The sequence below is a fragment of the Palaemon carinicauda genome, chromosome 16 (genome assembly GCF_036898095.1).
Source record: "Palaemon carinicauda isolate YSFRI2023 chromosome 16, ASM3689809v2, whole genome shotgun sequence".
NCBI classification, from domain to species: domain Eukaryota; kingdom Metazoa; phylum Arthropoda; class Malacostraca; order Decapoda; family Palaemonidae; genus Palaemon; species Palaemon carinicauda.
The window spans coordinates 70,256,705-70,283,011 of record NC_090740.1 but is presented as its reverse complement, the minus strand read 5'-3'; the positions used below and the strand labels follow the sequence as shown (position 1 = coordinate 70,283,011).

The following is a 26,307-nucleotide window of genomic DNA, read 5'->3' as shown; positions in this document are numbered from 1 at the left end:
TTTTGAGATTTGTGATTGTTGTGTTACATTTCTGCATTTCATTTAGTAAACCTTCCACATGTACATGACGCTTTTAATTCCCCTTTTTTATTTTTGTTACTTTTGGGCTTGGAAGGCATTCTCTTGCATATTTTCAACGGGCGACACAGTTCGACCCAGAAAAGGGATTTTGACGAAGGAAAAATCTATTTCTGGGGAGAGACCTGTGTCGCCCGGTGAAACCCTTCCCTGTTTTCCCTTCCCTTTCCTTTCCAAGCCATTAATCATACAGAAGGATGTCAGATGGTGCTAGGTGTTGGGCGTCGGTGGGGTGGTTCAGGCTGGAATGGTTCGAGCCGCTGTGTCGGCTCACCCCATGTATTGACGAAGGAATTCTCTAAATGGAAGACGACCTGTGAATAGTGGTTTTCACACGCCCTATCTTTATACACGACTCCCTTAGGGGTGCTCGCGCGAGGGTAGTAACCTCTGCATTCCATGCTTTAACTTTCTCTGGTATATTTGGAAGTTATTTATATCAGAAAAGTGACAAGAAGGACCTTTCACCGGGCGACACAGGTCTCTCCCCAGAAATAGATTTTTCCTTCTTCAAAATCCCTTTATTTCATCATCAATATATTCAGGGGTGCAGACTCGAAATGCACTTAAAAACATAGAAATACAGATTTCGTAACTTTGTTGCCTTGGTTTGAGTAATAATGGACATATGCTGAGATATTCGTTGGCTTTCTGTATACAGTACACTAAACTTGAGTCTATTGTTACATCTGTGTATGCTACAGTCCAAAAAAGGTAGGGTACAATTATTCTCCAGCTCCATAGTGAAATTTATTGATGGTACCAAACAATTCAATCTAAGAAAAAAGTTATCTAAATTTTCATTTCCCTCCGACAATGCCTGAGAGAGATGCTGCCTCAGTCTCTCTCTTTGTTAATCGCGAGTTTAGTTCAGAATCTCGTGTGCGTTTCGTAAAGACTTGATCTCGTGCGAGTGCTTGCAATATCATATTTTTTGTGCATTTTAGTGCTTAATTCCAACTTTAATTCGTTAGCCATGGGTCCCAAGATTGCTAGTAATGTTAAAGGGAAAAGTAAGAAGATGATTACTATGGAAACGAATATGGAGATATTAAAGAAATACAAAGAAGGCATGTGCATGGGGCTTGTTGTCGATGAGGACTGACGTCGATAACCTTATCAAGGAGCACAGGGAGGAGCTTACGACTGAAGACTTGAAGGAGTTGGAGGGTATGCAGTTGACCATCATTCAAGAAGAGCACAGCTCTAGTGGTGGCGAGGACGGGGGGGAGACTGAAGAAACAACATTGGCAGAAATAAGGGAAGCTACCGGTTCATATGAAAACCTTGCGAGATTCATTGAAAAAAAAAAAAACACCCAGAAAAACTTCACACAGGTCGTCTTCTGGAGAGTGTTAATGGCAAGTGTATGAGTCATTTTAGAAATATTTTGAGGAGTCGTCAGAAACAGGCTTCTTTGGATAGATATTTCTCCAAAAGAGAAGTGTAAGAAAGCAAAGATGATAAGTGATTCTATTAAAAAAGCTAGAAATGAGTAATTTTTCAAGTTCTAAAAAAAAAATCATAAAAAAAATTTCAAGACAAAAATAACAAAAAAAAGCATTTTTAATTTCAAGTGTTTAACAGTAAGAATAAATCTATTATTAAGTGTACATATAATTAGCATTGATACGTTTTTATATCTACTGTCTCCTCACCCCTGCCTCCACCAGTACCAGCTCAAGTCACGTCACTCCAAAGGTAAATAAAATTTAATTTTTCTTTTACAGTAGAGTATATAATTTTTATTTATACCTGTAATGTTATTTAATTATATACTTTACAGTACATGTATATTATATATAATTATACTGTAGTACAGTGCTTACTATACTATTTTGTTACATACTAATTTTCAATGGTTTAACCTAGAGTTTTGCACGCATTAGCTATTCTATTGCCTGCCATATGACATTTTCACCATACGATACCAACTCCGGAACGGATTAATGTCGTATGGCGGGGGTCTACTGTATATCTGAATATTTAAAAGGGCGAGGCTTATATCGCCCTAGTTCTCTTAAGGGCACTTAATTTCAGACCACTTCATTGTCCTTCTAGGAAATTTTTACATAAGAATATGCATTTATTTTTACATAGAATTGTATATATTTGAGGTTTAAAGTGGGTGAGGTTCTGCCCACTAAAGCTCCCAAAAGAGGGCACTTAAGAGATTCCAGACCACTTCCATTGACTTCCTTGGAAAATTTTACACAAGAATATACTTTTAGTTTTCATGTAAAATTGGATATACACGTATTTGACGTTTTAAAGAGGTTGGGGGTTCTGCCACCATAACTCTATTGAGGGAGGGATTTAGAGATTCAGGATGGTCACCCTGTAACAGATATCTAGATCCTAATGTAGGGGATTTGAGTCCCAACAGATTAGAAAATTTCACTGATACAGTTTTTCAACTGTCACAGAAAAGTTTATTAATTTACTCAGCCTTGGCTTTTTCATTATCAAAATAATCTTAGTGTTTAGGTGCTACACCTAGCACAGGGCATTGCACACTAACCGAGAGTGCTGATCAAAGTTAAAAGTAGACAATAATACAAGAGCGTGAGGGGGAGCAGTATCATAGGGGTTAAGGTGTACTTAAAGCTTTACTACCTGTGTCACTTTGGGACAAGATAAAAGGGATTTTTCACTTCAGCAACAATTAGAAAAATGTAAGAGCCACATAGTCATATGTTCACAAGGAAATCATGTGAGATTTATAGTTTCTTTAACTCAAAATAGTTCAAGATACAGTATATGTAAATATTTTTGATTTGTTGAAATACATAACTCTTGAAAAATGGTGTCTGATTTCCTATGAAGCATAAATCTAAAACAATATAAAGAGTATATAAGATAAATTTCATGGATTTTCCCAATGATTCACTTCACTTGTAGCCTTTACAAAACACAATAAAAATAGGAAAAGGAGTTTAGTTAAAATCAATGATTGCTTCATTTTCAAAGATAACTAATAAAAAATCTGTAACCAGCTTATATTGTAGATTAGTGCAGTGTAAATAGAAATTAAGCACATGATTATAACAGAAGCAAAGGGTTAGTAAAAAATGGTAAAATGAAATATAACAGAAATAACCATTTAGATACAAATATTTGCAACATAAGCATGCCAGAATGTCATAGCCGCTTAAAACATGAATACATCTAAGTAAAATGTGCCTAGCTAAAGGGGGTTAATGTGGCAATGCAGACACCTATGCCAATGCACATATACAGATGTCCTACAGTCTATGATGATGGTCAAGTCTTTCTAAGTTCCACTTGATATGTACAGGTTTTTAGATCACAAAGTGATTCTGGAAAAAAGGTTCTGATGCACATGGCAAGAGAGACGATACAAGACTGAGGGCAAGTGAGTGAGAGATGGGGTGTTGTGCTGTGTGGGGAGGAAAAAGTCTTGAAGCATGATGGGTGCAAAGTACTTATCGCAAAATCACGAATACGTGAGTTTCTATTTAATAGGTTGGGGTGGCCAGACTGGGGTTCGAGTCCCGCTCAAACCCGTTAATTCCTTTGGTCGCTGCAACCTCACCATCCTTGTGAGCTAAGGATGGGTGGTTTGGGGAGCCTATAGATTTATCTGTTGAGTCATAAACAGCCATTGACTGGCCCCCCTTGGTCCTAGGTTGGGTGGAGGGCTTGGGCACTGATCATATGTATATATGGTCAGCCTCTAGAGCATTGTCCTGCTTGCTAGGGCAATGTCACTGTTCCTTGCCTCTGCCACTCATAAGTGACCTTTAAAACCTTTTAAATGGTTCTCTATATCGGGAATGACTAAATCTGCAAAGATGGGATTGACGGGTGACTATAGAATCAAAAGTGTCATTGGGACGGAGGAAGGAAAAATCTATAAATGAGCATCATCATAGAATGTGGGACATCTCTCTGTATATGCAAGTTGACATAGGTGTCTGCATGGTCACATTAACCCCTTTAGATAAATGAAAGTCTAAGCATCTTTTATTTAGGTATATTCATATTTTAAGTGGCTATGAACATTTGGGCATGCTTGTGGAAGTATTTGTATCTAAATGGTTATTCCTGGTATATTCCCTTTTCCTGATTTTGACTAACCCCTTGCTTGTGGAATAATCATGAGCACTAATCTATAATATATGCTGATTACAGTTTATTTATTAGTCCTTTTTAACTAAACTCCTATTTCTATTGCATTTTACAAATGCTATCATAAATCTGAATTGAATATATTTACACACACACATATATATATATATATATATATATATATATATATATATATATATATATATACATATATAAATATATATATATATTTTGGGGAGGGGGGCTCGAGCCATGATGTCCTGATGGAAGTTCCCTCCGATTGCTTCCTACTGTATAATATTTCTGCGATTGATATTATAAAAGAATTACCATCAGGTATCACAGGGTTCTAACCCCCGGAACGACTATCTGAAGATATCGTGTATAAATCAGGGATGTATTCTAAGATAACCATAGATATCTGCACCCCGAATAGACCTTTCCCAGTCTAATCCTCTTAGGGGAAGGATAAGTGTGGAGCCGTTACATATCCTATTACCCTTCGGTGCTCCCATACGACCCTGCTGCTTCATCCCTCTGATTGCAGCTTCCTGCTAATGTCCTATATTTTTGTGTGAGCTCTTTTCACCTTTTTTTCGAAGATTTTCTTCGTATTTTGGCTTCCTGTTCTTCGTCAAAGATGAGTCATATATATATATATATATATATATATATATATATATATATATATATATATATATATATATATATATATATATATATATATATATATATATATATATATATATATATATATATATATATATATATATGGATTATTCTGATATGGAAAATTAATATTGAGTTGAGTTGAACATATTTGATGCTATCATGTTATAATGTATCTAAAGAGCTCTTTTTCAAGTGCAAATTTTTTCATTGATATAAGAAAACTATCAAAATGAGTTTAGATAAGGTTTTACTGTATACTTAAGCCAAGAAAAGAGTGAACCAAAACAGTAAATGTGCGAGGACGTGGTATACTCGCACTTTCTTTACTCAGCGCTGGAGCCTCTTACCTTCGGGAGTTAAGGGTCTTCTATACAATGTAGCAAAAAAAATTATTTGGCAGGATATTAATAGAGTTCTTCGTTCTTTGAATGAATAGTAATCGAGTCCCAGTTAAGTACTGAAATATCTAGTTTTATTTTCAAAATAATTTACTTTTATTATCAAGGTGCTCTCTCTTTGCGGTCTTTTAGCACTAAGAATTTCAGGTACTGATAATTAAAACAACAAATATTAAGGAGGCTGAAATGGTCATTTCCATATGACCCTTTCGGTATTTGATGAATAACTCACACAATCCAATCCTTGAATATATTCAAACGCTTGGTTAGAAATGTTCAAATTTCAATTGGAAAATCTTTAATCTTGGATATAAATCCCTGAATGAAATATTATCAGGAACATTAGAATTCTCAGTAACTAAAAGTAGCCAGCATTATATAAAAATCAGGACACAAATGAATCAATTTACAAAATGAAAAATTTATACTTTTCAGTTATACTGTATAATATTTAACATCACATCAATCCTTACTAAAGGGTGAAACATACTAGAATTACGTATAAGAGTATTCACTAAGACTTAGAATTCTTAAAAGGAACTTTAAAGGGCTTCCATGTTTTTGGAGAGGGGTTATTAAACGCCACACCTGTTAAAGGAGAAGGTGTTCCATACTGCACTAGGGAATTTAGTCTGCTGCGTATTTCTCTTGATCTTTCGGCTCTTCTGTTAATATTTGGAGCTGAAGCAGTGGTTGACTCTGCAATTTGATTGACTGACTTGGCTACTGGAGAATCCATATTTTCTTCAGCTTGAGGACAATGGTTTTGGATAATGGCACCATCAGTATGTAAACTACTTTCATCTTTAAATCCATCAAGTTTCATGTCTGCCTTGTATATCAATGCCTTTACATCCTGAAAACACATACATGTTAGAGGGCAGAAATGGTTTGAATTATTTTTCAAAATTCCCTAAAGAAAAAGGTAGGTAATATGAAACATACTGTGATATAAAAATTAGTAACAGTACATGGGACATTTTTAGTTGACCATATTTGGCATTAACAATCAATATATAAGCCATTTTCCTCTTTTCCTTAAGCAGTCTTTCACTAATACATGGTGGCTACTGTGCGTGAGAGTCCTTTACTAGTTGCATGCAAGCACTTTGATAACAAGAGCAATTCTAAATCTAATGAGATTTACTTACGAGTATCAAAAAATCTAGTTTATTAGAATAATATTTTTAAGATGCTTTAAGGTAAAGTTTTAAATGTTCACAAAGAATGAAAATAATTCAAGATCTGTATGCATTGCTAATAACTGTATTATAAAGTAAAAAAAGGAAATGCATGAACATGTTAACTCATGAAAGTTAAAGTACACAAATATGGTGGTTACAGTACTTGATTATAATTTCTACATACAATTTTATATTTTTCATTATCGAGGCAAAATATATTTATATACAAACCAACTTTCCTTTCCCATTCTAGCTCTTTGTTATTAATGGATAGATTTTACTTAGTTTATTAAAATATATTACCTAAGATAAAGCCTTTCTTACCTTACCATGACTACCTGCAATGGGTTGCAAGTGTATGGTCATAAGGGATTGATTGATTGAATATAAAATTTTGACCTTAAGCCAAGCACTGTGGCATCAAAGGCCATTCAGCGCTATAAAACGGATTTTGAAGCAGTGAAAAATCTATTTTTGGGTGAGATGGCCATGTTGTCCTGATGGAAGCTTCCATCAGGACGACATGGCTTGATCCCAAAAAATGCAAATTAATCAATCATACCCATACTCTCACAACATTTGGTATCATTTTAATTTATAAAACCAATCACACCACTTTCATACAATAACATCTAAATTTAAAATAAGGGGTTAAAAGGATTAAAAAAATAGATTAATAAATTAATTATAGCTCGCGATATAAACCAATACTCTGTATAATAAATTATTTCAAGTTCAGGAAATTACAATTTTCCCCTAGTATATCTCCTAAAGTTTTATCCTGGAGAAAATGTGTCGTCTTCTGAAGATTAAAAACAGGTCTATCGACTAAAATATGTTTAATATCTATTGTCACTTGACAGGTATTACAAAGGGAGGCCTGTCTCCCTTCACCACTCTTCATCAAATAATTGTGGGTTGCATGTGTATGGCCAACATGCTTTCTAGTTAAAATGGTATCATCCTTCCTACTTGTAAAATCACAAGATGACCATTTATCCACCGAAGGGTGGATTTGTTTCAGTTTTGTATTGGTGGTCAGTTCAGACCCTCGAGTCTGCCACTTATTCTTACAGTGAAAATGTATCTTGCTTTCAAGGTCTTTGTAAGGAATATTTGTAGGGGATAGATTAAGTAGCCATGAAGCTTTCTTAGCTGCCTTATCTACTTGTTCATTTCCATCCACCCCAACGTGGGCAGGGACCCAACAGAAGTGAATACTGACATTCTTCCTAAACAGAAGTACTAACCAGTCCTGCACCTCTTGTACTATATGATGCCAATTTGCCTGGCATTATTTGTTTAATTGCGAGTAAAACGTTATTGGAATCCGTAAAAATTGTAAAAACTATTTTGATTACCATTTCTAAAAATATGTTGGACTGCGAGAAACATTGCATACAGCTTAGCAGCAAACTCCTCAATATTAAAAGGTAAGTTATAAGCTTCAGTATTGGAAGGAGCAGGAGGAAAAACAGATGTTGTTGCTCTAATTTGTTAAAATGCTGGGGGATAATTTTCAGCACTTGTTACATAAGCAAAGTGCTTCGCAAGTACCTCTGCTTCATCTTTGGGGTCAGATATATATATATATATATATATATATATATATATATATATATATATATATATATATATATATATATATATATATATATATATTATTTTCCCTTAATATTGGTAAAGGCCTAGGGACAAATTAGCCTTGAAGTTTTCTGATCTTGTCCCATATTTCCTTTGAAGGAGTATTGGTATTGATATTAGATATATATTTTTACCAAGATGCTCTCTTCACTTTTTTAAAAGTTATTTTTTGTTTGGCACAGGCTCTGAGGTATGCTATTCTATCTGCTTCATCGTTCATTCTCAAGTATCTTCTGAAGCAAGTTCGGCTCACTTTCCTTGCATTGGCACATTCTTTACTCCGCCAAGGAACTACAGAGCAATGAGGTAAACCACGTTATAGGTATAAACCTGCTACTAATATCATCAATAACATTTGAAAGGTGTTGATAAGCATGTACTAGAGATGGAAAGTCACCATACTCTCTATCAGTGTGTGCACAGTTCTCATAAGATGTCCAGTCTGCCTCATCTATCGTCCATTTTGGTGGACATAGAGAAGGGAGACTGTGGGCAAAATTTAACATTATTGGCTAATGGTCCCTGCCATGTGGGTGTTGGTTGACTGACCAAAGGTAATAAAATAAAATGGATGAGGAACAGATTGACAAATCGATGGCTGATGTAGAGTTGTGGAATACATCATACCTACTTGGGGAACCATCATTCATTAGTATTAGATCATTGTTGTTGATTAATTCTTCAACAAGATTACCCTATCTATCACCTATTTCCACCCAATAAAGTATGCTTTGCATTAAAATCTCCCATTAAAATAAAAGGGGAAGGGAGCTGATTGATCAGGTCTTTGAGGTCAGAGGGTCTAAGACTCCTTGGATTCCAAGCATGGTCTGAGAGGAAGAGTTCTAAAGATAGTTCAAGGTATAGTGAGCATAAAGTAATTTTTTCCCAATATGTGTTCTAACAGCACATGCCTGTAGTGGTGTATTGCGGGGGATGGTTTCAAATTTTACAGACTTGTGAATAATAAAACCTGTGCCACCTTGAGCTCTTTCAGCTTGGAAAGGAGGGGATCTACAAAATTGATAATCAAGTCCAGGATTAAATGGTTTGTCACGGATCTTGGTTTCCTGTAGCAAAATTATCTTTAAGTCCGAGTCCCTTGTTAAAGATTTTATTTAATCAATACTAGTATTTAGACCTCTGCAGTTCCACTGGATGATGTATATCATCTTTTATCATTATTTTTCTTTGTCTCATTTGTCTTTTGGGACTTCTCAAATGAAGCCAGGTAAGGCTTAGAGATGGAAGGTTTTATTATGGCACTGCTTTTCTTTTCTTTCATTCTGCTATCTTTGTATAAGTCAGCCTTAAGATCCTGAGCAGGAAGACACTGGGTATAGATGAAGGTAAGGATGAGGGGAACCTTTTCCTCTTTGGAAGCTCTTGTTTTCCAATTTCCAATAAGACAGGTAGAGATTCTGCCCGAGACAAAACTTTTAAGGTGGAGGGAGCCTATTAACTTCCTTGGAGGATTGTGCTCGAACTTCAACAGGTCGAGCACTTGACCCAGAGGACTGAGCTACCACCTCTAGGGGAAATGCACCTGATGGGGATTTTGTTTGTGGTAGTACTTTTGAAGTGGTGGAAGCCATGGCCTACTAGAGGGTAGAATTCACCTTAATATTCTCATTGCCAGTCAGTGCCTACTAGGGTAAGGGGCATGACCCCAGGCCCCAAGCATCTGCCGCAGCCACAGCCTTCGGACATACACAGTGATCTTTGAGAGAAGACCGTTTTGCCACCAAGTCTCCTGTAGAGTTGCCAGTTAGTGCATTTATTCCAATTATTGGCATCCGTCTTATCTGATAATAATTATCAGTGATTAACTGTAGAACCACAGAAGACATTTCCTTGGTGAACGGTCAATATTAGTTGCAATAATTGCTTATTACAAAATTTTTTTCGTAGAAACATATGCGGCAAAGTGATATATATATATATATATATATATATATATATATATATATATATATATATATATATATATATATATATACTGTATATATATATATCTATATATATACAAAATATATGCATATACATATATATATATATATATATATATATATATACAATATATCTATATATCAATATACTGTACCTATATATATATACATATATATATATATATATATATATATATATATATATATATATCTATATATACATACATAAATATATATATATATATATATATATATATACTGTATATATATCTATATATATACAAAATATATGCATATACATATATATATATATATATATATATATATATATATATATATATATATATATATATGCAAAAGAACCACATGGAAAATGAAAATAGGAAATATAAGATTAGGTCTTGACTAGTTTCGTAGTTTCATTTTCCTTGTGGTGTTTTTTTTTCTTTTTTTTTGCGTCTGAACATCCCATTTCCCAGTGATTTTCATGTGCATATAACTGTGTGTATGTGCGTGCATGCGTGGGGCTACTCCGGCACTACGGCATAGCTCGAGCATTAGATTTTCTAAAATTTAGTCAAATGCGGATATAACTTGGATCTAGAATTATTCCTCACACCAACTGGAGTCTTATTTATGTTTCATTTATCCAGATGCTAAACTTCTTGGTGCTTTATAAAAAGAAATAATAATAGTTTTTGATACGACGCTATAAAAGTAATTTACAATCACATTAGGCCAATGGTCATGCACTCAGTGGTTCCTGCTGCCACTGAATGGTGAACACTCTATATCACACATGAAGAGCCACATATATTTCTACAGGGAAATTATTTTTTTCTTTTAATAAACAATTATTGAACAAACACTGACCATTCACTAGGGAAATGCCTTCTGTGGTTCTACAGTTAATCACTGATACATATCAGATAAGGAGGATGACAATAATTGGAATAAAATATACTAACTGGCCCAACCCACAAGAGTTTCTATCAAACTACATACGATGAATTTTGAAAATTTGTTGCATCAGTTTTGACGCCGACTGTACTGCAACCCCACGGGTCAATTTTGACGATATCATTAATTGAAACAAATATTTGAAATGAAATTAATTTGAAACCATAAAATATCAATAACTAAATAAGGTAAATCAAACCTTCAACAGAATACCAGCTTCTAAAATAAAGCTAAAAATGCCACTGTCATTATATACATAATCATTTCTAAGAATTCTGGCAAGATTAACAGCTATCACCACAAACTACAGAGGGGTATTGAGAAGCCACCAGCTCCAATCCGATTACATGGGATTTCGACGTGTGGCGGATTTTAAGAGCTCCTCAGTTTGTACTTTTGGAAGACCTCTTTTCGGTTCCAGCATAGAATAATTAATATTTACATCATGTGAATAGAAAGAACTAATGAGCAAATCCATTCACCTTGAGCAAGATAGTCCTTGAGAGCAAGTTTAACATCTATCATGCCGAATCTACCAAGGGACTCTGTTGAGGATTCCTTTCTTCTACCAGACTTTCCCCTCTAGCCCTTTAGCACATATATAGCCAATGTGGGCTTTATTTTTCATTAACTTTTCAAATCAATTAAACTTGGCTGGTGTGATGGAGATCGCTATATTTACTTTAAGCCAATATAAGCACTTCCATGATTTTTACTAAGCCAATTAGGGTGCTCTATTGATTACATACGAGTACAAATCAGCGCCAGTGTGAGTCAGTCTCCGTGCACTGCTCAAAATATAGATATCTGCTGCAAATAGCTTTTACTTTCATCATCCCTACACTAACAGTAATAAGAGTAAATTTCTAGAAACTTCAAATAACAGATAAATTATTGTGATTCATAGTGACATGTTTGAAATAAGTGCGCATTTAGAGGAAATAGGTGAAAATTGTTGCACTGCAGGCAGTCACTTACGGGCTCTATTAATTGCTATTAGTATAGGAATTAAACATATTTTTCCTTAGATATAAGTACTAATCACACTGATGACCTTCACATAGCACTTTATTTGTTTAATATTAGTAAAAAAAAAAAAATTTTCCTATAATTTTCAAATATTTAGGGGTGATTTTAGCTTAAAAAATATTCCTTTTCAGTGTTTTTGGGGGTTAAGTTCTATGTGGTCTTCAAAGACTTTCCTGTTTAAGGCTAGAACAGGGAATCTAATACGACCTGATTACCAAAGAAATATTGTTCTCTTGCTCTAGGGTCTGTGCATCAATGTGTGGAGCACTGACTCAGGGAGTATAAGGGAGACCTGAAAGTTTAGGATCATTTGAACTTGCCACAGCACCTCCAAAGCTACATGTCGTCTGCTACCTGTGACGTCATATGCGGCGTTTTAGAAAATAACCATTGCTCCAGTTATCGCCAAAGCACTTACGTCAACAGGCCCCAAACCCCTATTCCTGAATAGTCGCCATAGATACGTGTCTGCTGTGCTTTCAAGCATTATTAACTAAAGTTCCCATGTTCACCTTATTTGTTCCACATTCATTTTGGGCTGGAGTGTTACATATATGATACAGTATACAGTTAGCCCCTACTCTTCGCAAGCATTAGGTAACAGAGACAGGCTCAATTTTGCAAATATTTGCTGCCCTACGGTTGGATAACTCCTAACCTAACAACTCATTGCCCATTGCCTACACTCAGATAATTAACACACTAAGTACTGCCTAATATTATTTTCACCTGGTTTCTATCACAGTATAAGTAGTTTGTAATTGAATGAAGACATATTAGTAAGTGTACAGTACATGTGCAGACGTATACACTAAGTAATGAACACGGTAAGGCTACAGTACAGTACGTAACACTAGAGTAGTCGTTGACCTGACCGGAACTATAATTTTACCCAGTAGTTATCATACACTTACAGTATAACAACAAAACACTGTTGTTTCTATCTAATAATACTGTATAACACTCGCTGATACTGTAGTGTATATTACTGTAATATATTTACAGTAATATCACTACGGTAAAATTTACCACCGTATTAGCTTTGGTTCGGCCTACAAAGATGAAATCCGGACCTAGCAAGGAATCTTCAATTGAGGTATGGCCCCGAGAGCCCCTTACCACAAGGTGAAACTTGTAATATATAGCAAGACCAACATAACTGCAAGTCTTGAGATGAGAAACAGTACTGCCCCCAAAGAACCGAAGGAAGCATCCACCAACATAGTCTATAAATATCTATGCCCTGAGGAGATGTGTAAATCTCACTAAAAAGGTTACAATGGACATACATTACTACCACAACAGTCTGGAGATGGATGCTAGCCCAGAGAAATCAGGGGGCAATAAACCACCACTATATTGATGTCCACGAACAGAAACCCTACCTGGAAGAATTGATGGGTGGAACCCAAATTGTTCACAGGGATAACAACCATGGTAGACATATAATAGCTGAAGCAGTAAGCATTGCTGTCCAGGAACCAATTTTGAACATGCAGCGGAGTTTAATTATACGCTACCTTCAAGCAGAGAGGTTGATAAGCTATGTAGTGTGCGTCTAGCCTGTACGTGCATATCTAGGTGTATAAGTAATAAACTATTATCCTCTTCATAATCTAAAGATGTCTAAATTTTGAAAAATTTTCACCTTTTTATTTTTTATTTTTAGTATCTTTAATTTCTTTAGGAAATATTCTCCACATGATTAATCATAATATTAGTAGAAGCTCACTATAAACGGAATTGTAAACTTATGAAAATCAGTAATCACTTGATAAAGACTTGGCTTTGTCAAAAGTACTGTAGTGTTCAAAATATGAAGAAAAGGAATTATTATCATTTACTAAAACTTAGGCTTATGTCTAAAAACTCTAAGAATATAAGAAACTATGTGGATTCCTGTAGGAAAATCACTGATGCCACTAAAAGTATTTGTATATATGTATATATATATATATATATATATATATATATACATATATATATATATATATATATATATACTGTATATATATATAGATATATATATATATATATATATATATATATATATATATATATATATATATATATATATATATATATATATATATATTTCAGGAATCTGTTCATAGACTTTCAAATAAACCCATCTCCACCATGATAGCTGAATCGTGAGTTTGCTACACGTGGTATTTTAAATTAACATATATCACAAGCACACATGATTTTAATCAATGTAAATATCACCCACGAAAGGCATTTAATACCGAATTCTATCTTGGGAATATATATCCACTTGGAATTCATTTTATGGTAACAGCTTCTGGCCAGGTAGAGATTCGAACCCCCACCTGTGGGCCGGAAACCCTGCCAGCACGACTCTATCGACTGAGCTATCAAGAGAGATAAAAGTTTATGACAAGTCCCCGTACATATTCCTGTCGAATTCAGGAATCTGTTCATAGACTTTCAAATAAACCCATCTCCACCATGATAGCTGAATTGTGAGTTTGCTACACGTGGTATTTTAAATGAACATATATCACAAGCACACATGATTTTAATCAATGTAAATATCACCCACGAAAGGCATTTAATACCGAATTCTATCTTGGGAATATATATCAACTTGGAATTCATTTTATGGTAACAGCTTCAGGCCGGGTAGAGATTTGAACCCCCACCTGTGGACCGGAAACCATGCCAGCACGACTCTACCGACTGAGCTATCAAGAGAGATAAAAGTTTATGACAAGTCCCCGTACATATTTCTGTCGAATTCAGGAATCTGTTCATAGACTCTCAAATAAACCCATCTCCACCATGATAGCTGAATCATGAGTTTGCTACACGTGGTATTTTAAATGAACATATATCACAAGCACACATGATTTTAATCAATGTAAATATCACCCACGAAAGGCATTTAATACCGAATTCTATCTTGGGAATATATATCCACTTGGAATTCATTTCATGGTAACAGCTTCTGGCCGGGTAGAGATTCGAACCCCCACCTGTGGGCCGGAAACCCTGCCAGCACGACTCTATCGACTGAGCTATCAAGAGAGATAAAAGTTTATGACAAGTCCCCGTACATATTCCTGTCGAATTCAGGAATCTGTTCATAGACTTTCAAATAAACCCATCTCCACCATGATAGCTGAATCATGAGTTTGCTACACGTGGTATTTTAAATGAACATACAGTGAGCCCTCGCTACTTTGCGGTTCGACCATCGCGGATTCACCACTTCGCGGATTTTTTTCATAACCCATGTATATACATATATCGCGGATTTTCCGGAAATTTCGAAAATACCGCGATGTGACCGATGGTGCGAGATTGGAGAAAGTAAGGAAAATTGAATCATGATTGATTTTCAATATAAATGAAACTTTGAGGAGCAACAAAGATATCATTTGTTAGAGAGATAGAGAGGGGTAAGGAATGGGAGGTAGTGAAAAGTAGCCCACAGAGAGAGAGAGAGAGAGGTAGAGAGAGAGAGAGGTAGAGAGAGAGAGAGGTAGAGGTAGAGAGAGAGAGAGAGAGAGAGAGAGAGAGAGCGAGAGAGAGATAGAGGGGGGTTTAAATGTAATAAACAAAAAAATTTGATAGGTTATAACACATTGGTGCTTATGTAATATTAACTGTATACTGTAGACGGTTTGAATAAGTTAAGAAATTGTATAAACGATACTTTGTTAGTGTATTCGTACACTCTCGAGCGGCAGCTAGATGTCAGCTGATCTAATCACAGCCAAAAGTAAAACAAAAAGAAGTCAACAATACTCGATTTTTAAAACACACCCGGAATTTAAAAACAAAAGTACACGCTTTCTTAATGTGCAATTAACTATTTAAAGAGTAGCAATTTTATAGAATAAGATGATGTTTCCCAAAAAATAGTGGTTTGCTGATGAAATCGGATGCCATATTTTTAGCTATGATTGAAATGGATGTAGACTCGGCATAAGTTTTTCGTTTCGTATTTAATTGACACTAAGAAAACTAATTTTAGTTTCTTCATCTAAATGTAAGTATTGTATAACACGAAGAGAGAGAGAGAGAGAGAGAGAGAGAGAGAGAGAGAGAGAGAGAGAGAGAGAGAGAGAGTGAGAGAGAGAGAGAGAGAGAGAGAGAGAGAGAGAGAGAGAGAGAGAATGAATCAGCTGTTGTAATCAAATGGCGTGTTTTTGTTTCGTGAGAATTTCATCGCCACGACTATAACAACAACATACTGTACTGAACTTTAGTATTATACAGACTACTGTAATATGATAAAGTAAAATATTTGTAATCTATTTCATATGAAATGGGGCTTTTTTTTTTTGTTTAAAATTTACATTTACGTATGTAAAACAACTCTCTCTCTCTCTCTCTCTCTCTCTCTCTCTCTCTCTCTCTCTTCCTGCTTTGCTACATATGTATGATTTTATATAGCTACGGTAAATAATATTTGTAATAACATATTTTATAAAAGCTTTTACTGTAATATCATTATTTATCACTTTCATCATGCACGTTAAATGCCTTCGTTTGTTTACTGAGCGTACTTTATGACGCCATCGTTTCAGGCGGCGTCATAAAGAAAAACATTTCATTTGGAAGTCCTAAGAAAAATTAAGTAAAACATTGGTAATAACAAAATCAACATACTGTACTGAATAATCAATATAATCGATGCAAAAACTAACCTATACACAGATGTGTAAATGCGTTTGTTTCTTCATTATGATCAGAGATAAACGTAAACAAAACATTGGTTGCCATTTTTTATCGTGCTTTTTGGCGTGTTTAGGAAACGCATGATATAAAGTCGGCTTTAATATTTGTGCCTGTTTTAGTTTAGGGTACTGTAGTACATGCATTAAGTGTTCTGTACATTAAAGGGTAGTTTGTTAACAGTACTACGTACAAGGGAAGGTTTTAAAAGTCTGAATATACATGTTAAATAAATAGGTAAATATGGCGTCACTACTTCGCGGATTTTCACCTATCGCGGTCGGGTCTGGAACCTATCTACAGCGATAAACGAGGGTTCACTGTATATCACAAGCACACGTGATTTTAATCAATGTAAATATCACCCACGAAAGGCATTTAACCCTGGATAGGTACGATGGGTCGTTCGCGACCCCGAGCGTAAAAAAAAAACAGGTTTTTCTCACGTGACTCACCCCCGTGACAGAATTTGTGGGTGATCGACCTGCAGGAGGTGTCTCCCCTACACGCTCTAGTAGTGTCCAGATGTGCATTGCTGTAGCTGTACTCCTTCCCCGATTTCTGAGATGCGTCGGGGTCGAGCGCGACCGAGTTTACCCTTCTAAGGTAGTTTGCATAATTATCAAAGTTATTACGTATTATGAAATTGTCGTAGAATGGTGCAACTTGTATAGGTTATCAGTTGTGGAAAGTCTTGGTGGATTGTTTGGCTACCATGTGCATGATTTTTTTTTAGTTAAAATGTCTTTCATCACCACGAGGACCATTTTACCGCGAGTGCCCCTTTTTCATTTTTTTTCATTTTTTTGCCAAGTCATTTTTCCGTAAGATATTGCCAAATAGTGTCGTAAAACTTTTGCTTGTTTAGTGTTGGAAAGTGTGTCTAGATGATCTGGCTACCCATGCATGACTTTGTTTTTGTCAGATACGACGTAGTTATTGGTATATTGGGTATTTAACTGCGGTTACCAATTTCTGTTTTTTTTCAATATTTGTAAAAATTACTACGTAGTAAGGAATTGCCGTATATTATTCATTTTTTTTCATGTTTATGTGTTAGAAAGTGTGCCTTGATGGTTGGGCTAACACGTGCATGTCTTTTTTTTTATCTGAGATGCCGTATATTAGAATGTCGGGCATTTTACCGCGAGTACCCCTTTTTCATTTTTTTTCATTTTTTTGCCAAGTAATTTTTCCGTAAGATATTGCGAAATAGTGTCGTAAAACTTTTGCTTTTTTAGTGTTGGAAAGTGTGTCTAGATGATCTGGCTACCCATGCGTGATTTTGTTTTTGTCAGATACGACGTAGTTATTGGTATATTGGGTATTTAACTGCGGTTGCCAATTTCTGTTTTTTTTCAATATTTGTAAAAATTTACTACGTAGTAAGGAATTGCCGTATATTATTGATTTTTTTTCATGTTTATGTGTTAGAAAGTGTGCCTTGATGGTTGGGCCAACACGTGCATGTCTTTTTTTTATCTGAGATGCCGTATATTAGAATGTTGGGCATTTTTCCGCGAGTGCCTCTTTTTATTTGTTTTGCATTTTTTGCTTAGTCATGTTACCGTAAGGAATTGGCAAGTAGTGTCGCAAAACTTATATTTTTATAGTGTTGGAAAGTGTTTCTAGATGATCTGGCTACCCATGCCTATTTTTTTTTTAGCCAGATATGGCGTATATATAAGTATGTGTTCGATTTTCCTGTGATTGCCATTTTTTCGTTTTTTCCCATTTCTTTCAAAATTACTACGTACTAAGGAACTATCACAGAGTAATGATTCATTTATATGTTTATTTGTCGGAAAATGTGCCTTGATGGTTTGCCTAGCACGTGGCTGAAATTTTTTTTTTCTGAAATGCCGTATATTAGAATGGCCATTTTTCCACGAGTGCCCCTTTTTATTTGTTTTGCATTTTTTTGCTTAGTCATGTTACCGTAAGGAATTGGCAAGTAGTGTCGCAAAACTTATAATTTTATAGTGTTGGAAAGTGTTTCTAGATGATCTGGCTACCCATGCCTATCTTTTTTTTTTTAGCCAGATATGGCGTATATATAGGTATGTGTTCGATTTTCCTGTGATTGCCATTTTTTCGTTTTTTCCCATTTCTTTCAAAATTACTACGTACTAAGGAACTATCACAGAGTAATGATTCATTTAGATGTTTATTTGTCGGAAAATGTGCCTTGATGGTTTGCCTAGCACGTGGCTGAATTTTTTTTTTCTGAAATGCCGTATATTAGAATGTTAGCCATTTTTCCGCGAGTGCCCCTTTTTATTTGTTTTGCATTTTTTCGCTTAGTCATGTTACCGTAAGGAATTGGCAAGTAGTGTCGCAAAACTTATATTTTTATAGTGTTGGAAAGTGTTTCTAGATGATCTGGCTACCCATGCCTATCTTTTTTTTAGCCAGATATGGCGTATATATAGGTATGTGTTCGATTTTCCGGTGATTGCCATTTTTTCGTTTTTTCCCAATTCTTTCAAAATTACTACGTACTAAGGAACTATCACAGAGTAATGATTCCTCTAGATGTTTATTTGTCGGAAAATTTTGTTTACTTTTTTTTTGATTGAATATCATCAAATTTTTTTAGCTAAAATATTATATTGTTTTACATTTTTTTTTTTTCGATTTTATTTCCCTTCAAAAAAATTTTTTTGGGTCAGAATTTCAATTTTATAGTCGTAAAATAATCGACAATTATCCAGCAACCCACCATACAATTTTTATGCATATCCAATAATAATTAGATTAGTAAATAACACCTTGAAATTGACATACCCTTCCTACATTTCAAGTGGCAGATTAGGGAGTCTGAGTCAGTGTGGTTGGCGGCCATTTTGTGGACATATCCGAAGCGTAAGCTGCCCTATCTATATATATTCTTGTTCCCTATAGAATTTGTGATATTTTGGTATATTTTTACCTGCATAAATATCATATTATATATTAAATATATGTATTTTTTTACGAAATTTCTAAGTACTCAAAAAATTACCTTTAGATATGGCCCCTGATATAAATGTAATTTACAAAATAATGAAGATTTTTTTACATATTTCTATTTTAGGATAACATATGTTTATTCCCTAAAAAAATTAGCCACTTCCTATTTCATTTGCGTACCCCAAAAAATTCATGAAATTTGGACAAATATTTTTGGCCAAAAAAAGTTACTCTTTTTTTCTCATTTCAGATCTTCACCTCCATGGGTCTGACTTCATCCAAAATACATCAAGATGTGTCCTAAACATTCAAGAATCAATTCCTAAAAGGATTTGTGTATATATGTATAAACTTTTTTTTTTATGAATTTTTATGTCAGGTCTTTTTTTTTTCTACTTAATTTTTTAAAATATTTATAATAAAGTTTTTCTGCAGATGAGTAGTATTTATTTTTACAGTTGTTTTAAGCATTCATTGAAGTTTTTTTTGGCAAAAGAAAAAAGGAGGTTACTGCAAAAACTGATTTTTCAAGAATTTTTTTTGGCGTCGGGGTCGTTCGCGTCCGAGTATACCCTTAAAGGGGTGTCCGAGGAGCGTACCTATCCAGGGTTAATACCGAATTCTATCTTGGGAATATATATCCACTTGGAATTCATTTTATGGTAACAGCTTCTGGCCGGGTAGAGATTTGAACCCCCACCTGTGGGCCGGAAACCCTGCCAGCACAACTCTACCTACTGAGCTATCAAGAGAGATAAAAGCTTATGACAAGTCCCCGTACATATTCCTATCGAATTCAGGAATCTGTTCATAGACTTTCAAATAAACCCATCTCCACCATGATAGCTGAATAGTGAGTTTGCTACTCGTGGTATTTTAAATGAACATATATCACAAGCACACATGATTTTAATCAATGTAAATATCACCCACGAAAGGCATTTAATACCGAATTCTATCTTGGGAATATATATCCACTTGGAATTCATTTTATGGTAACAGCTTCTGGCCGGGTAGAGATTCGAACCCCAATCTGTGGGCCGGAAACCATGCCAGCACAACTCTACCTACTGAGCTATCAAGAGAGATAAAAGTTTATGACAAGTTCCTGTACATATTCCTGTCGAATTCAGGTATCTGTTCATAGACTTTGAAATAAACCTATCTCCACCATGATAGCTGAATCGTGAGTTTGCTACACGTGGTATTTTAAATGAACATATATCAAAAGCACACGTGATTTTAATCAATGTAAATATCACCCACGAAAGGCATTTAATACCGAATTCTATCTTGGGAATATATATCCACTTGGAATTCATTTTATGGTAACAGCTTCTGGCCGGGTAGAGATTCGAACTTCCACCTGTGGGCCGGAAACCATGCCAGCACAACTCTACCGACTGAGCTATCAAGAGAAATAAAAGTTTATGACAAGTTCCCGTACATATTCCTGTCGAATTCAGGAATCTGTTTATAGAATTTGAAATAAACCCATCTCCACCATGATAGCTGAATCGTGAGTTTGTTACACGTGGTATTTTAAATGAACATATATCACAAGCACACGTGATCTTAATCAATGTAAATATCACCCACGAAAGGTATTTAATTCCTTAATTGATTCAATATTCATTGAGAGATTATCCCCCTTCTCAGTGAGGTCAGAGGCCTGGGTGGAATTTGCTGCATATGCATTAAGCTCCGCAACTTGTTTCTCCAATTTACCAATTCTCGCCTCTTCTGTACTAAAAGCATGGTCCCTCACTGTCACTTGCTCCCCCAATTCTAATATATGTAACTTAGCTGCTTTGGCTTCTTCAACACAGAATGGGCATAATCAATTCAAGTTTAATACTTTTTTATCAGTGATGCTTGTCATTATAGACACAAATTTCTTATGAAAGTACCTCTTGCAATCAAATCCTATCTACTTTTTTTCATCTCTGTCCGTGGTTTGATATTTAGGACAGTACACGGGGTCAGGGGCAGACATGATATACTATTTCTTCTTCACTTTAGTCTCTCCATGAGATCAACTAATATCTTCCCCAATGGTTTTAAAAACGAGAAACACAAACTAAAAACACGGATCAGGCGAGTAATGAGTGTAGGCTAGCTCCACGTAAAACACACAGTGACACTTGGTATGTGTTAGAATAATGGCATATTGATGAAACTGACCAAGACACAAGTGATCTGGAATTTATTGCCCTTGTCTATAAGCGTTGTGCTGATTTAGCAATGGTCATTGTAACATCTGACTAGAAAGCAGCTTGAGTACAAAGCACAGAAAAGTTGCCATTTGAAAACCGAGTTAACATTTTGCTCACCAACTACTAATCCTTGTTTGATGTACATAGACATGGAGCAAATTTTGAAGTGATATATACATGCCAAGCCTGCAGAAATATGGGAAGCATATTCGGTTGAAACAAAATATGCTTCCCTATCTAGTTTCTGTAGGACACTACAAGTAAATCTCGTTTTCCACACTACTTGGACGCCACGAAAAACCTTCCAGAAACTGCACTGTACATTGACGTGGGATTCAAAGCAGGCAAATTTTCTGTGCTTCTGCCTCCTGGAACCTTTAATGGTGTTTGGCCAGATATGGCACTGGAGTAGACATACAACTGTGGAGCCATGAACTAGCTCTTTCATGGTATCATTCGAAAGCATCGTACCATCGATAAGTACTTGGAAGTTCTCCAGTGATGACAACCGTTTCTGAGCAGGTGAAAATCATGGTTCACACGAATGCTAACACCACAAACAAATACAAGGAAACAAACTCCAAAGATTTTACCAGCATCAAAGAAATCATAAAAGTAATTGACACCAAGATGAGCAACCCTTTCAAACCTGACAAATATGGTCTTGTCAGCAATGGAAATTGCAAGAAATCAAAGACATAGGATTTACCAAGGCTAAGTAAATTAAATTGTCAGCTTTATCATACAAACAACAATATGGTAGCAATATGGTTGTTGTGAAGCTAACAGCATTAGTGGAAAAAAGTACGAAAAGCTTTATCAACTACTCAAAAATCAACGCAAATTTATAAGGATAAAAGTTGTGTGATACAGCATCTTTACTTCCTTCAAAATGTGGCCAATAGCCAGAAAGTGAAAACTTTCAGCTATTACTGAACTCCTTATCCTTTATCTCTCTTTGAACTAAAGGCTACATTGCCACAAGGTTATGCTATGAGCAAAGGAAATAAGGTTTAATTTGTAGTTGGTCTCCAAAAAGGAACTTAAGGTGTTCTGGATAAAAGCAGATCAGTTTCCCTACTGAGATACCTCCTCACACTTCATTATTGACATGATGGCATTTATTCACAGCATTGTGATCTTTATTACACTACATTCCAGAAATTGCAAGAAAATATCTTGCAACCATGTTTGCAACAAGACCCACAAATTATTACAGCAGCAATGTTGTTGGTGACCGATATGACATTAATCCCTTCAAATCCTTCAAACTCGAAGTACAAAATGTAATAAGTCAGCAGGTCTAATTAAAGCTTAAAGCACCCAGGACAGATTGCCCATTCCACAATGGAAAAGTTTTATCGTAAATAATTGATCCCTCCAGAATTTTATCTGTCCAAGAAGAAAAAATGCTCACTAATTCCCTCAAAGATTCAGACTGATCCTGGGTGTGATGCTGAAAGCATATGGAAAGTCTATATTATTGTCATCCATTGTAGCATGCCACTCAACATCATTGAGATCAGAAAGCTGTGGTTCAAATAGCAAACTTGGGCATCAGGCTCATGGCACTCTACCAAACTGCACACATTGTCAAACACCAAGAACTATGGATTCAGAAAGCACAAAAAAACCTTCTGTGCCATGAAATAGCACAAAACCTTGCTATCAATGCCAACAGAGATGCATCGTTGATAACATCAGTCTTACCAAGCGCCTATATTCTTACTGGATGTGACACGTTGTGTTATCCTTATCGTGGAGAAAATAAAATTGAAACTGTCCTTCATTGCAAAGCGCAGCTGAAACTTTTTGCAGACAACTGTGTTTCTAGAAGTGCCCTCACCATTAACTCTAATGTCCTTGATGCTGCTAGGTCCTACTTCATTTGATTGTACACCTCTCATGACATCAAAGGTGACTTGAATGCATTAAGCCCACATATTTTTGCAGCTATTAAAGATCTCAGAAGCCAGGCCCCCACTGAAAATGCATTTTACTTCCATGTACTCTGATACCCTTCATCAAATGGCTTTAAGTAAAAGAGCTCATGAATCAGATCCTGACATACCACATCCCTTAAACCATGACCGAAAGCTTCTTAATTAGATGCTAGTACCGGTCATGGTGGACAACGACCCATAACCAAGCATAACAAAACCAGCCAAGTACTGTGGGTAGCAAGAATCACTGTCAATGTGGCTGTATTTGCGCAAGAGCAAAGATGACGTGTGTCACTGGCTGTTAGTGTGCTGCTGATTCAAGACAATGCAGTCAAATTCCTGATAATAGTGATTATGAATAAAGCCTAGTTTTAAGAGAAAGACTAGACAATGTCAATCGAATATGAGTTCATTTTGTCACAATTTTGTTATATCCATTTCTCCAATAAAAGAACCATTGAAATATACATTTATAATACACGACATGTTAGGTGTTTTGTATATGATGTAAGAGCGAGTGGTTGCATTTTGAGTAAATGACCCCTTTTTACATATTTGAACTGAAAAAGCCTCAAAATGTTATTTTCCTTAGTAAAATAAATTTTTGAATATACTTACCCGATGATCATGTAGCTGTCAACTCTGTTGCCCGACAGAAAAAACCTAAGGTCGGGATACGCCAGCGATCGCTATACAGGTGGGGGTGTACAACAACAGCGCCATCTGTCGAGTAGGTACTCAGGTACTTCTTGTCAACAAGAACCAATTTTCTCCTCGGTCCACTGGGTCTCTATGGGGAGGAAGGGAGGGTCCTTAAATTCATGATCATCGGGTAAGTATATTCAAAAATTTATTTTACTAAGGAAAATAACATTTTTCAATATTAATCTTACCCGATGATCATGTAGCTGATTCACACCCAGGGGGGTGGGTGGAGACCAGCATACATGTTAACATTAGAAGCTAAGTATCCCGTATTTCATTTTAGCAGTTATTCAAAATAACAAACAAACTAAATAAGTACCTGGTAAGGAAGTCGACTTGAACCATTACTCTGCCTTTTTAAGTACGTCTTCCTTACTGAGCCTAGCGATCCTCTTAGGATGCTGAGCGACTCCTAGGTGCTGAAGTATGAAGGGCTGCAACCCATACTAAAGGACCTCATCACAACCTCTAATCTAGGCGCTTCTCAAGAAAGAATTTGACCACCCGCCAAATCAACCAGGATGCGGAAGGCTTCTTAGCCTTCCGTACAACCCAAAAACAACAATAAAAAGCATTTCAAGAGAAAGATTAAAAAAGGTTATGGGATTATGGGAATGTAGTGGTTGAGCCCTCACCTACTACTGCACTCGCTGCTACGAATGGTCCCAGGGTGTAGCAGTTCTCGTAAAGAGACTGGACATCTCTAAGGTAAAATGATGCGAACACTGACTTGCTTCTCCAATAGGTTGCATCCATTACACTCTGCAGAGAACGGTTCTGTTTGAAGGCCACTGAAGTAGCGACAGCTCTAACTTCATGTGTCCTTACCTTCAGCAAAGCATGGTCTTCTTCCTTCAGATGAGAATGGGCCTCTCTAATCAAAAGCCTGATGTAATAAGAAACTGCGTTCTTAGACATCGGTAAAGCAGGTTTCTTAATAGAACACCATAAAGCTTCTGATTGTCCTCGTAATGGCTTTGTACGTCTTAAATAGTACTTAAGAGCTCTTACTGGGCATAGTACTCTCTCTTGTTCGTTACCAACCAAGTTGGACAGGCTTGGGATCTCGAACGACTTGGGCCAAGGACGAGAAGGAAGCTCGTTTTTAGCTAAAAAACCAAGCTGTAAGGAACATGTAGCCGTTTCAGATGTAAAACCTATGTTCCTGCTGAAGGCGTGAATCTCACTGACTCTTTTAGCTGTCGCTAAGCAAACGAGGAAAAGAGTCTTTAATGTGAGATCCTTAAAAGAGGCTGATTGAAGCGGTTCGAACCTTGCTGACATCAGGAACCTTAAAACCACGTCTAGGTTCCAGCCTGGTGTGGCTAACCGACGCTCCTTTGAGGTCTCAAAAGACTTAAGGAGGTCCTGTAGATCTTTGTTGGTGGAAAGATCTAAGCCTCTGTGGCGGAAGACTGCTGCCAACATGCTTCTGTAACCTTTGATCGTAGGAGCTGATAGGGATCTTACATTCCTTAGATGTAAAAGGAAGTCAGCTATCTGCGTTACAGAGGTACTGGTTGAGGAAACTGAATTCGCCTTGCACCAGCTTCGGAAGACTTCCCATTTTGACTGGTAGACCTTGAGAGTGGATGTCCTCCTTGCTCTGGCAATCGCTCTGGCTGCCTCCTTCGAAAAGCCTCTAGCTCTTGAGAGTCTTTCGATAGTCTGAAGGCAGTCAGACGAAGAGCGTAGAGGCTTGGGTGTACCTTCTTTACGTGCGGCTGACGCAGAAGGTCCACTCTTAGAGGAAGAGTCCTGGGAACGTCCACTAGCCA

At 36.1% G+C, this 26,307-nt stretch overlaps 1 protein-coding gene across 1 annotated transcript in view; it reads right to left on the bottom strand.

Moving 5' to 3' along the window:
• Positions 1-5,645: 5,645 nt before the first annotated feature.
• The window catches only part of LOC137655765 (breast cancer type 2 susceptibility protein-like), a 148,474-nt gene continuing 127,812 nt past the window's right edge, over positions 5,646-26,307 (bottom strand). Inside the window, exon 6 of the mRNA XM_068389894.1 lies at positions 5,646-6,096. Within this exon, the coding sequence (XP_068245995.1) occupies positions 5,755-6,096 (342 nt within the window). The 3' untranslated portion in view covers positions 5,646-5,754. The remainder of the gene's footprint in view (positions 6,097-26,307) is intronic.